This window comes from Salvia splendens, chromosome 3 (genome assembly GCF_004379255.2).
Source record: "Salvia splendens isolate huo1 chromosome 3, SspV2, whole genome shotgun sequence".
NCBI classification, from domain to species: Eukaryota; Viridiplantae; Streptophyta; class Magnoliopsida; order Lamiales; family Lamiaceae; genus Salvia; species Salvia splendens.
The window spans coordinates 37,093,873-37,107,587 of record NC_056034.1 but is presented as its reverse complement, the minus strand read 5'-3'; the positions used below and the strand labels follow the sequence as shown (position 1 = coordinate 37,107,587).

The window sequence follows — 13,715 nt, the reverse complement described above, 5'->3', positions numbered from 1 at the left end:
CTGATAAAGGAAAAGAAGAAACTAATAAAAAACCATAGTATTATTAGTTAAACTTGAAAGCACGAGGAGAAAAGTGTGTAGAATCAAAAAACATCATATCCCAGAGGCAGTGACCAATCCCCATTGACCACTTGTAACTAACTCTCCCCAAACAGATTTTCTTTGCCCTAATAAAATCATAAATACACACTCATCTAATCACATAATTAACATTAATTACACGCAGAATCTATTGCATTTCCCCCCTTTAGCCCCATAATCACCTACTCAAGCAAGGTATAATTTCTACCCATTTCAAAATTAGTGCTTTTCCATCATCAACTAATTCATCACCACTACATATATACTCCTCCAAAATCATCCAATTCCACTATTCCCCCTTTCTTTCACAGACTCATTTTTGCAATGGTGTGTGCTTGTGATTATTCAGAGATGTGGGAGAATTTAGTGGGGTGTGTGTGTGGCAAGATTAAAGACCAGCCCAGTGTTGGCATTGAGAAGAAGAGGAAGATTAAAGGCATTGTTGTGCTGAAGAAGAAGAATGTGATGGATGTCACCGACATCCGCGCTTCCTTGGTGGACCGAATTCACGAGCTCATGGGCAAAGGCATTTCCCTCCAGCTTGTCAGCTCCCACTCTGCTGATCCTGGTTAGTCCTCTCTCTCGTGTTGTTCCTTTCTGTAAATTAAGTGGAAATACAGAATTAATTGATGAAACTTTTTTTCTTTTTTTGGGTTTGTTGAAGCAAACTTGCTAAAAGGGAAGGTGGGAAAAGAGGCATACTTGGAGGATTGGGTGCCGAAGCTGACTTCTCTGAATGCGGAGGATGATGCGTTGTTCGATGTGAGCTTCGATTGGGATGAATCTCTAGGCGTTCCTGGTGCTCTGATTGTGAGAAACCAACACCGCAGTCAGGTATACTTGAAGACTGTGAGGTTAGAAGACGTCCATGGCTACGGTCCTATGCATTTCCTCTGCGATTCTTGGGTTTATCCTGCGCATCGCTATGCATATGATCGCATCTTCTTCACAAACGCGGTCTGTCTCTGTTTTTCACAAGAGAATGTTGTGTTATAACTTTATAAATATGTTGATTTTGATGTAATTAAACAGACGTACTTGCCAGCCGAGACGCCGGAGCCTCTGCTCTTTTATAGGCAGCAAGAGCTCATGAGCCTCCGAGGGACGGGCTCCGGGATGCTCAAGGAGTGGGATAGGGTCTATGATTATGCATACTATAGTGACTTGGGTATGCCTGAAAATGGCCACCACTACGCTCGTCCGGTGCTTGGGGGCCCGGACTATCCCTACCCTCGTAGAGCGAGAACCGGGCGTAAGCCTAACAAAAAGGGTAAGCATCCACATATTGATGTCAACTGACTTCACCATTCAAGCATTGATAACAAGTTTTGAAATGCAGATCCCAATACTGAAAGCAGGTTGTTTCTGCTGAGCTTGAACACATATGTCCCGAATGATGAGAGGTTCAACCAGGTCAAATTCTCTGATTTCATAGGCTATGCTCTTAAATCTATAGGCCAGGTTATAGTGCCGGAGGTGAAGGCTTTACTTGACAAGACTATCAATGAGTTCGACACGTTTGAAGACATTCTTCGTCTCTATGAAGGCGGAGTCAAGCTGCCTGATTCCCACTCGCTCAAGAAAATCAGGCAGTGTGTTCCGTGGGAGCTGGTCCGGGAACTCATCCGTTCGGATGGGGAACGCTTTCTTAAGTTCCCCGTGCCGGATGTCATCAAAGGTAAGCCAAGCTTACTTCAGTTTGTAATGGAAGTGTTTCGATTAGATTTTAAGTTTTTAACACAAGTGTTTGCAGGGGACAAAACTGCATGGAGAACAGATGAAGAATTCGGAAGAGAAATGCTCGCAGGAGTGAACCCTGTTGTCATTCAACGTCTCCAGGTAATCGAAACGACTCCAACAAATCTACGTGGTTAGAAACATGATTTTACCATTCCGACATCACAGGAGTTTCCACCAAGAAGCAAACTAGACCGGGAACAATATGGCGATCAAGATAGCAGAATCACACGAGAGCACCTCCACACGAACATGAATGGCCTCACCGTCGATGAGGTCATATTCCTAATTCTCTACACTTTTCCTCAATCCAGACATGAAATTGATTATAAAACATGCATGACCAGGCCATACAGAAAAACAAGATGTTCATATTAGATCATCACGATGCGCTGATGCCGTACCTCCGAAGGGTCAACACCACTACAACAAAAACTTACGCTACCCGAACAATCCTTCTCCTCCAAGCAGATGGCACTCTCAAACCACTGGCGATTGAACTAAGCTTGCCCCATGAAAATGGAGACGCCCTCGGTGCCATAAGTCAAGTGTTCACTCCTTGCGATCACGGAGTTGGGAGTGCCATCTGGCAGCTCGCGAAAGCCTATGTTGCAGTAAATGATTCAGGCTATCATCAACTCATTAGCCACTGGTACATATACATTGCGTACAACACAACTTTAGATGCAACGATGATGAATGTGTTCATATCTGTGTGCAGGCTGAACACTCACGCGGTGATTGAGCCATTTGTGATTGCAACCAACAGACAGCTGAGCACGCTCCACCCTATACACAAGCTTCTGAAGCCTCATTTCCGCGACACAATCCACATAAACGCCTTGGCTAGGCAGATCCTCATCAACGCAGGTGGAGTGCTTGAGATAACCGTCTTCCCAGCAAGATACGCCATGGAAATGTCTTCTTTCGTCTACAGAAACTGGAACTTCACCGAGCAAGCACTCCCCGTAGACCTCATCAAAAGGTTGGTCATAACTCATAACCAATTATTTGAAACCTGCACTTGCTATTTAACATGTCATCTCTTTCTAACTACTGCAGAGGAGTGGCTTTTCCCGACCAAAGCCATCCCTACGGCCTCAAACTGTTAATTGAAGACTACCCCTTCGCTGTTGATGGCTTGGAAATCTGGTACGCAATCGAAGCTTGGGTGACTGAGTACTGTTCCATCTACTATCCTGCTACAGACGATGAGGTCCGAGGAGACACAGAGCTTCAATCATGGTGGAAGGAGCTTCGTGAAGTGGGACACGGCGACTTAAAGGACAAGCCGTGGTGGCCTAAGATGGAGACAAGAGCTGAGCTCATCCAATCATGCACAATCGTGATATGGGTGGCGTCGGCCCTCCACGCTGCTGTCAACTTCGGGCAATATCCTTACGCGGGATACCTCCCAAACCGCCCCACAGTGAGCCGTAGATTCATGCCTAAACCAGATAGTGATGAGTTTGCTGAGCTGGAGTCTAACCCAGACTTGGCCTACCTGAAAACTATAACAGCTCAGCTGCAAACTTTGCTCGGGGTTTCTTTGATTGAAATATTGTCTAGGCACTCGAGAGATGAGATATATCTTGGACAGAGAGATAACCCCGAGTGGACTAGCGACGAGCGAGCGCTGGAAGCATTCGACAGATTCAGGGCAGCGCTGGTTGAGATTGAGAAGAGAATAAGGGAGAGGAACGAGGATAAGACGTTGAAGAACCGTTATGGGCCTGTGGAGGTCCCCTACATGCTGTTATACCCCAACACCTCTGATTACAGTAGAGAGGGAGGCCTTACTGGAAAGGGTATTCCCAACAGTATCTCTATCTGAACATGGTCATTTTCTGCATCCCTTATGTCTAGCACTAAAGCAGTAGCAATTCTTTTACATCTCAACTAGTTATTGTTTGTGATTACATGTGTTCTAGCTTTGTTTCACCACATTATAAATTACAACTACAATTCTTTTTGTCATTATATATGGTTTCTGTAAATGTCATGCTCTTTTCCTATACTCCACCAAACTACTAGAATTTGATGGAACAACAAAAAAAATGTAGAAAAGGGTAAGCCTAGTCATATAATTGGCTAATCCATATCACCTTATCCACCCAATATCCAACCATTTAGTCATCAAGTACTATTCCAAACTCCTCCTTCCATTTCCCACCACCCAACCAATTCATGGCCATGGCAACCCAAGCCTCCCTCTTCTCCGCCACCGTCGGCCCCAAATCCGCCGACAGCGTGGCAGCCCCATGGAAGCAATCCCTCGCCCACTTCCCATCCCACAAGCCAACTAAAACCCAAACCCAACGCCCCATCCGCGCCATGGCCGAGGAGGCCCCCACCAAGAAGGCTGAAGCTCCTGCGGGATTCACCCCCCGGAGCTGGACCCCACCACCCCATCACCGATATTCGGAGGCAGCACGGGAGGGCTGCTCCGGAAGGCGCAGGTGGAGGAGTTCTACGTGATCACATGGGAGTCCCCGAAGGAGCAGGTGTTCTAGATGCCGACAGGCGGCGCAGCCATCATGAGGCAGGGGCCGAACCTGCTGAAGCTGGCGAGGAAGGAGCAGTGCCTGGCACTGGGAACACGGCTCCGGTCCAAGTACAAGATAAACTACCAATTCTACCGGGTGTTCCCCAACGGAGAGGTGCAGTATCTGCACCCCAAGGATGGGGTCTACCCGGAGAAGGTCAACGCCGGCCGGACCGGAGTCGGCCAGAACTTCAGGTCCATTGGGAAGAATGTCAGTCCCATTGAGGTCAAGTTCACCGGCAAGCAAGTCTATGATTTGTGATCATTTCATCACATTAATTACTCACTTCTATTTCTATCTAATCTTAAACGCGATCAGGGATTCATCTCTTTCTTCGCATTCTCATATTTCATTACAACTCTGCAATCATAATTCACTGAGTCGGCTGAACTCTCCCTAATTTAAACTAAAACTAATGGTATAGTATACAATAAATGTTACATCCGTACTAAAATCTTTTGCCGTAAAAATTTGCACTGCGGATAGTGCCGTTATGCACACAATAACAAATCAAAGACTTCAAGCTATTGGATTTCAAAGTTTGATTTAAGATTATCAATTCGTTCTTACAGAAAAATTACATTCAAATATACAAAATTGTTTAGGATGAAAATGAAATCAAAATAAATCGAACACATAAAAGAGGCGTCGATGCAAACAGTGGAAACAATGCGGCAGGACAGGAGACGGTGGCGTGATTGCGAGAATCAGAACTACTACTCAGATTTTTGTATAGGGTGTGTTTGTGAACATGGAATTGGAGCAATGGAATTGGAGCAATGGAAATTTATTTGGTATCACAAAAATGTATAGAATTGGAATTGAATTATAATTCCAAAATTTTCAATTCCATGATTTGAATTTCATATCAAAAGTAGAAAATTGAAATTCCAAAGAGTCATAAAATTAGATAGCTTCACTAGCCACTACATACATTTCACATACACTACACACATTTCACACACTAAACAAATTTCACACACTACATACATTTCACACACTACACAAATTTCACACACTACAGACATTTCACACACTATGCACATTTCACACACTACACACTAAACAAATTTCACACAATACACACACTAAACAAATTTCACACACTACATACAATTCACACACTACACAAATTTCACACAATACACACACTACACACACTATACATATTTCACACACTACACTCATTTTACACACTACACAAATTTCACACACTACACACACTATACATATTTCATACACTACACTCATTTTACACACTACACAAATTTCACACACTACACACATTTTACACACTACACAAATTTCACACAATACACACATTTTACACACTACACAAATTTCACAAATTTCACAAATTTCACACACTACACACAGTAAACAAATTTCACACATTACACACACTAAATAAATTTCATACACTATACACATTTCACACATTACACAAAACTTGGATGCTTGAAATGTGTAAAATGTGTGTAAAGTATGAAATGTGTGTAGTGTATGAAATGTGTGTAGTGTATGAAATGTGTGTAGTGTGTGAAATTTGTGTAGTGTGTGAAATATGTGTAGTGTGTGTAGTGTGTGTGAAATGTATGTAGTGCGTGTAGTGTGTGAAATGTGTAGTGTGTGTAGTGTGTGAAATATGTGTAGTGTGTGAAATTTGTGTAGTGTGTGAAATGTGTGAAATTTGTGTAGTGTGTGTAGTGTGTGTGAAGTGTGCGTATTATGTGTGTATAGTATGTGTATTTTGTGTGAAGTGTGTATGGGTGTGTATTTTGTGTATAGTGTGTGTGCACAAATTATTCAAATTCAATTTCATATCAATTACTTCACTTTACCAAACATAGGATTTGGAATTGAATTAGAATTCAATTCCTTCCAATTCAATTCCAATTTCGTGCACCAAACGGAGCCATAGAGATTTTTAAAAATGTTGATTGAAGCGTAATTTGATTTTTGTAAAGTTTTTTAAAATGTTTAATTTGCAAAACATATTGTATAAATTCCAAATTAAACTCTGTCAACACATTATTACTTTTCAAGATTTTGATGTTAATATATTGATAATGTGTTCACATCAAAATCTTGAAAATAAAAAATGTATTCACAATATGTTGACAAATTTTGTATAATATTTAGAGTTTGCATTTAAATACATCTCAGAGTAATTAGACCTTATATTCAATTGAATCATTACACTTATACTTTGTTACACCATCTGTCTCACTTTACTTGATTTACTTCTTTTTGTACTCATTTAAAAAAAATATTCTTTACATTATTTCCTCTCTTACTTTAATCTTTCTCCATTTTAACTAGTTATTACTCCCGTCGTCCACCAAAAATAGATATAGTTATGTGTGGCACGGGTATTAGTGTGAAATTAGTAATGTAAGAGAGAGATGGAAAAAGTAAGAGATGAATAGTGTTAGTGTAAGAGAGATATGAGAAAAGTAAGAGATGAGTAGTGTTAGTGGATTGTAGGATCCACAATTATTAATGGTATTTAAATGTTAAAAAATTTCCATATTTAGAAAGTAGTCTAATTTTGGTGGACGACCAAAATGTTAAACCTTGTCTATTTTTTGTGGGCAAAGGGAGTATCATTTTTTTCCAAAACGAGTGTAAAAAAACGATTCAAATAACGTTGGATAGAGGAAGTATAAAACAAATATATATAAATAAAATTAACATTCCACTATCTTTTTTTCATCCACATTTCTTTATAATTTTTAATCCTCGTGTCAAACGGAACCCGACTCTTAATCGCAAACCGAATGGAGTATTATCATCAATAGCAAATATTTGATGAATAAACTTAAATGAGAAAAGTTGTGTGGTATTTTGTTGTCATTGAGAGAAAATTGGTAGTATTAAAGTTAAATTAAAATCTTAAATGATGCAGAATATAATTGTAGTATTAATTTAAAACATATACTAAACAATTTAATACAAAATACAATAGTAGTTTAAAATTTTTGTAGTCTAAAATATCATAAATTGGAAGACTAGTCATAAATTGAAGAAGTCCAAGATTATTATTATATTGATAATATTTATTGATGGGGTTAACCCAACCACCTAGAACAGGTTCAACCCCTCCTTATTTGTTTTGGTGAAGCGTAGCTTAGATAAATGTAATTTCGCTATCCTACAAATCCATAAATATGCTCAATTATATGAATTTAACTACTCGAAGCTTCTTTGCTCGATTATAAAATACGACTCGATGTTTTTGAACATAATCTTTTAGTTATACTTAAAAGGTATTAATAAGTTTTATCTATTTAATTACACTTCCGAAGATACCTTTGTGTGCTAGTATGACCATTAACTATGTGCATAACTTTTTTTGGTCGATTCGAATAATAATACTCCGTATATCGCCGTATGTGATGCTGTTTTGAGACTATGAATTCGACTATTCACATATATTGATTGCCATCCACACAAGAATGATAAGCCAACAGAAAAAAGAGTGACTACACATCACAAGTCACAATTCCTAAGTAGGATTATAAGGAATTTAGCTAGTTATCAAATTACACATATTCGACACATTTTTACAAACTAGCAAATCTACATAATTTTAGACATTATTGAGCCTCGTGAATGTGCTACACTTTGTGTTGGAGTTGAAGGTTGAAAATGAAGTGACGGTTAAAACGGTTAAAACGGTTGAGCTCAAGATCAAGTTTCAAGTTTTGATTGAGGGAGTTAGTAACCGAATGCAGGCTGTTGCGTAGAGCTTCAAGCAGTATAAAGAGGCATTGTAGCTCGAGTCATATTCAAGAATTCACATCAACACTTAGCTTTGAAAGTCGAGTTTCTTTCATGTACCATACGCAACACTTGAGAGTTTATACTAGATTTGTAATCTTGAGTGTAGATTGCTATGCAACTCGTTTCTGAGACTGTCTACGAGTGATTAGTGTTGTACAAGAGTGATCAATAAAGTGTTTCCATTTCTCTCCCGTGGACGTAGGCTTGCAAAAGCCGAACCACGTTAAATCCTCGAGTTCTTGCTATTGTTTTTCGTTCATTCATTCGTTATTGTTTCACGTCGAAGATCTTATTCAAGCGCTTCGATAGAAAGTGAGAATCCAGATTTGTAGATTCACAAATTGGCGCCGTCTGTGGGAACGAGCGACTAGCAAGGAAGAAAGCGTGAGGGTTTGCAGAGGATCTTAGGATCTTGATTTCTAATCTCGATGGCTGCACGTTTGGTGTTCGACAAAATGTCCACGGCCAAGTTTGATGTAGACAAGTTCACGGGAAAAAATGATTTTGGGCTATGGAGGCTCAATATGAAAGTTGTACTCATGCAGCAAGGCCTATGGGAAATACTGAGGAAAGAGGAGACAACTCCAGAAGAGAATGCAGATCCCAAGCATCAAGATCAGCAAGATAAGGCTTATTCCACTTTGATCTTGAGCCTAAATGACCGTGTGTTGAGAGAAATCTCAAAGGAGGAGACTGCATCTGGTGTATGGAAGAAATTGGAGTCATTATATATGACAAAATCTCTCTCAAATAGACTTCTCTTGAAGCAGAGGCTGTTTATATTCAGGTTCACTGAGTCAAGAAGCATTAGTGAACAAATTGAGGAATTTGCAAAGTACATTGATGATCTGGAGTAGGGGTGAGCAAAAAAACCGGAAACCGAATATCCGAACCGAACCAAACCGAAATTTTGAAATTCAATTCGGTTATTTCGGTTTTTCTGTTCGGTTCGGTTTTGAAAATACAAAAATTTCAGTTTTTCAGTTCGGTTCGGTTCGGGCGAAGAAAAAAACTGAATAACCGAATTATATATATATTCTATTAATTTAATATATTATATTATATATAATATATAGTATATTCTTTTAATAAATCCTACTATATTATATATATTATATGTATTATTAATTTTATATTATATATAAATATTCTATTAGTATATATAAAATAAAATAAATTACACACATATATATATATTAATATTATATTTATTTTTTCGGGTTTTTCAGTTTTTTCGGTTTTGTTCGGGTTTTTCGATTTTTTAAGATCGGTTTTTGGTTTTTCGGTTTTGGTTTTTCGGTTGTTCGGGTTCGGTTCGGTTTGGATTTTGAACTAAATTCGGTTTTTCGGTTTTGGTTCGGTTTTGACAAAAAACCGAACCGAAACCCGAATGCACACCCCTAATCTGGAGAACATCGATGAGGATATAAAAGATGAAGACAAGGCTCTCTTGCTCTTGAACTCTCTGCCTAAGAGTTTTGAGCAGTTCAAGGATGCCATCCTTCTTGGGAGGGACTCCAAGGTGACATATGAGGAGGTGCATTCTGCTTTGAAAATGAAGGAATTCCAGAAGATCACAACAAGGTCAATTGATCCAGCATCAGAAAGTCTGAATGTCAGGGAAGACTCCAAGAAATCTTGGAAGAAGAAGCCTTGGAAGAAAGGAAAACCCTGGAAAGAAAAGCATATGGAAGAAAAGGAGTCTAGGTCTTGCTATCACTGTAAGAAACCAGGTCATATCAAGAAGAATTGCCATGCCTTTAAGAAGAAAATACAGGATCAGCAAGCTGCACAAAATACAACAGATATGGTTGAAGAAGTTCAAGCTGCATAGGCCCTAAATGTTACAGAAGAGGACATCAGAAATGCGTGGATCATGGATAGTGGATGTAGCTTCCACATGAGTTCACACATTGAGTGGTTTGAGAATCTGCAAGAATCTGATGGACTGGTGCTGCTAGGAAACGATCAGACATGCAAGATTGAAGGTATTGGAGACATCAAACTAAAAATGGCAGATGGATCCACTAGAGTTTTATCAGAGGTTAGATTCATTCCACACATCAAAAGAAACTTAGTATCTCTGGGTGTACTTGAGCAGAAGGGATATTATCTACTGGTGGAGTAATGAAGGTAATTAAAGACTCAAGAGTAGTCATCACTGCATTAAGAAAGAGAAACCTATATTACATGCAAGCCTATGTGTTGAGTGGTGGAGTCAATGCAGTTACAAACTCAGATCTTGACTTATGGCATCTGAGGCTTGGACATGTGTCAGAGGCTGGCCTGAAAATTCTTGTCAAGAAAGTTGTTATAAACACTGAAGTATCCACTGCTTTGAGACATTGTGAAGAATGTATTATGGGTAAGAGCAAGAAGCTGCCATATGGGGTTGGAAAACACACATCAAAGATGCCTCTGGATTACTCACACAGTGACATATGGGGTCCTTCACCCGTGGCAACTATTGGTGGATGTAGGTATTTCTTGACTTTCATTGATGACTTCTCTAGAAAGATATGGGTTTATTTCATGAAAGAGAAGTCGGAAACGTTTGCTAAATTCAGAGAGTGGTATACAGAGGTAGAAGTTGAAAAGAAAACACCACTGAGATGCCTTAGAACAGATAATGGGCTCGAATTTCTATCACATGATTTTGATGATTTCGGTAAACTCAAGGGAGTCAAGAGGCATAGAACAGTGCCTAATAATCCTCAGCAAAATGGTGTGGCCGAGAGAGCTAACCGCACAATATTAGAGAGAGTGAGATGTATGTTAGCAAGTTCTGGGATGCAAAAGAAGTTCTGGGGAGAGGCTGCAGCAACTGCAGTGTTTCTACTCAATAAGTGCCCATCTTCAGCCATCAATATGGACACACCTGATTTTAGGTGGTATGGCTCTCATGGAGATTATACTGGGCTAAAGCCATTCGGGTGTAAAGCCTACTCTCACATCAGAAGAAGTAAGCTTGATGCAAGAGCAGTAAAATGTGTCATGCTAGGCTATCAAAAGGGTGTGAAAGGATAAGACTATGGTCTATGGAGGTTGGCAATAACAGAGTAATAATCAGCAGAGATGTGACATTCAGAGAAAGAGAGATGCCATATATTGAGCTAAATTCACTAGATGAGGCTAGCAAGAACAAGGTTTCAGTGGAGGTGGAGCTACTGGATAAGGATAGTTCAGATTCTGATGTGGGATCTGATTCAAATGAGGAACCTCAAATCACATCAGGCTCTCAGCAGAGTCAGCAAGAGGATAATCTCAGAAACTACCAACTTGCTAGAGACAGAGAAAGAAGAGTCGCCACTCGACCAGCAAGATACAACAATTCATCTCTGGTTTACTATGCTCTATGTGTGGCTGAAGGAATTGAATGCTCTGAGCCACAAAACTACAAAGAAGCCTTGAAGAGCAGTGAAAGGACCAGATGGATGAAGGCTATGAAGGAAGAAATGGAGTCACTCATCAAGAATAATACATGGATTCTGGTGGATAGAACTCAACTCCAGAAACTGATAGGCTGCAAGTGGATTTACAAAAGGAAGATTGAGGCTGCTCTTGGAAACAAAGTAAGATACAAGGCTCGACTTGTTGCTAAGGGATATTCTCAGAAAGAAGGCATAGACTACAATGAGGTATTCTCCCCCGTGGTAAAGCATAGCTCCATTAGGATTTTGATGGCCATAGTGTGTCAAAATAATTGGGAATTGCAGAAAATGGATGTAAAAACCGCATTCCTCCATGGTGAGTTGGAGGAGAGTATTTACATGGAGCAACCAGAGGGTTTCATTGATCCAGGGAATGAGAACAAGGTTTGTCTCTTGAAAAGAAGCCTATATGGGTTAAAGCAAAGCAGCCAGCAATGGAACAAGAGATTTGATGCACACATGATGAGTATTGGCTTCTGTAGGTCAGATTATGATAGATGTGTATATATGAAGAGGAAGGATGGGAAAGCAATAGCCTATCTACTTCTTTATGTAGATGACATGCTTATTGCAGGTTCAGATATGCATGAAATTGAAAGGATAAAGTCAGATTTGAGTGCATGTTTTGAAATGAAGGATTTGGGCGATGCAAGAAGGATATTGAGAATGGATATCATTAGAGACAGGAGGAAGGGAACCTTGTGGTTAACACAATAGGATTATATCAACAAAGTCTTGAAGAAGTTCCAGATGACTGAATCAAGGACAGTCATGACTCCTCTTGGGCCACATTTCAAACTGAGTTCTGATCAGAAGCCTAAATCTGAAGAAGAGAGGAATGAGATGAGTAATCTGCCTTTTGCCAATAAAGTAGGGAGTGTGATGTTATGGTGTGCACAAGACCTGACATAGCTCATGCAATAAGCTGTGTAAGCAGGTACATGTCAGATCCGGGTAAGGTTCATTGGCAGGCACTAAAATGGATCTTAATGTTAGGGTTTTGTATACTAGAAATCACCTTTCAAGTGATTGGATACTGTAAAACTCTAATGGTTATTTTCCAATAAATGCAACAGATTATTTTTGTCATAATGTTGTTATGTTTTACATTTAATGGTTGTTTATTACATATTTAAATGTATGAGCAAACGTAACAAAGTCTAAGTCTTTGTTTTAGTAGACTGGTTGTGGGCGTCGTCCAATTTAAGGTAACACGGTCAGTTCTAAACAAAAAAAATAAGAATTTCACAACCTAGATAGGCCTAGACTACCTATCGCGAAAGGTTGCAATGTCAGTCCGATTATTTCTAAACCTTATTGAAATAAGATGACGTTGGTGTGGTATAGCACTGAATGGATCTAACAGCAAGACGAGTCTTTATGCTATCTACTGAAAGACGAGGTCTTGAAAATTAATTTCTTAATCAATGTACGTTAGCATTGAGCATACGATATTGAGGATCCACTACTTTGACTTACCAAAGGTGCGGGTTTTTCGTAACCCAACGATCCAGGTATATTGGGTAGTGGTGATCATTATCTAGAGGTGCTAGGATTGCTATTATGTTGAAACGTGCGCGAGGAGAGTCTCGTTTGATAACATCCACAAGAGGAGCTCGAAACGAGGTTTTATTATTCGGAACCTAGCTAGTTGGAGTTTGATTACTCTATGAATAATAAATAAGAGTTTCTTGCTAAGTCCACTCTTGGAATTCGAAATATGTTAATTAATTAAGTCTATAGCAGACATTAATTAATTAATGGATGTTTCCATCTTAAGCGCGGGAAATGAATCAAATGCAATTAAAGGAAACCCGGAATACTTGTAATTTCGGATTTGGAAGGCAGTGCAATATTACTTCTGTAGTGGCTGCTCGTAATATTCCAATATAAGCTTATATTAAATTGTGGGTTCAATTTAATTAGTAAAAAGCTAATTGGGTGAGGCCTGTTCCAAATTCTTCCTTAGATCCCTGACTGGGCCCAATATGTGACTTATATAAATATGAGAATAAAGGAGACAGAAAACATAACATTTTATTATCAAAATTTTAGTCCCCCTCTAAAGAGAGAGCTCAAAATTTGTGCCACCTTCGTGAGCTAAGTTCTGTCTTCTATTATTCGAGTCCTAGTA

General features: G+C 39.4%; 1 protein-coding gene and 1 pseudogene across 2 annotated transcripts; both read left to right on the top strand.

The window, feature by feature from the left end:
- Positions 1–4,676, top strand: LOC121795868 (probable linoleate 9S-lipoxygenase 5). 2 transcript variants are annotated; one of them, XM_042194519.1, is made up of 9 exons: positions 1–649; positions 746–915; positions 1,114–1,351; positions 1,421–1,759; positions 1,835–1,920; positions 1,987–2,094; positions 2,166–2,470; positions 2,540–2,803; positions 2,881–4,676. In XM_042194519.1, the coding sequence occupies exons 1-9, from the start codon at positions 406–408 to the stop codon at positions 3,650–3,652; spliced, it is 2,526 nt and encodes an 841-aa protein (XP_042050453.1). In that variant the 5' UTR covers positions 1–405; the 3' UTR covers positions 3,653–4,676. The 2 variants fall into 2 exon arrangements, with proteins under 2 accessions (XP_042050453.1, XP_042050452.1); XM_042194518.1 differs by having other exon boundaries at positions 746–1,038.
- LOC121795869 lies at positions 4,006–4,716 on the top strand (annotated as a pseudogene).
- The last annotated feature ends 8,999 nt before the right edge of the window (positions 4,717–13,715 follow it).

Excerpts from the sequence above, each read along its gene's own strand:
- LOC121795868 (XM_042194518.1), top strand. The coding sequence starts at position 406 with ATGGTGTGTGCTTGTGATTATTCAGAGATGTGGGAGAATTTAGTGGGG. Across the intron at positions 1,352-1,420 it reads GCGTAAGCCTAACAAAAAGG|ATCCCAATACTGAAAGCAGG; the intron begins GTAAGCATCCAC and ends TTTGAAATGCAG. Across the intron at positions 2,471-2,539 it reads CATCAACTCATTAGCCACTG|GCTGAACACTCACGCGGTGA; the intron begins GTACATATACAT and ends ATCTGTGTGCAG.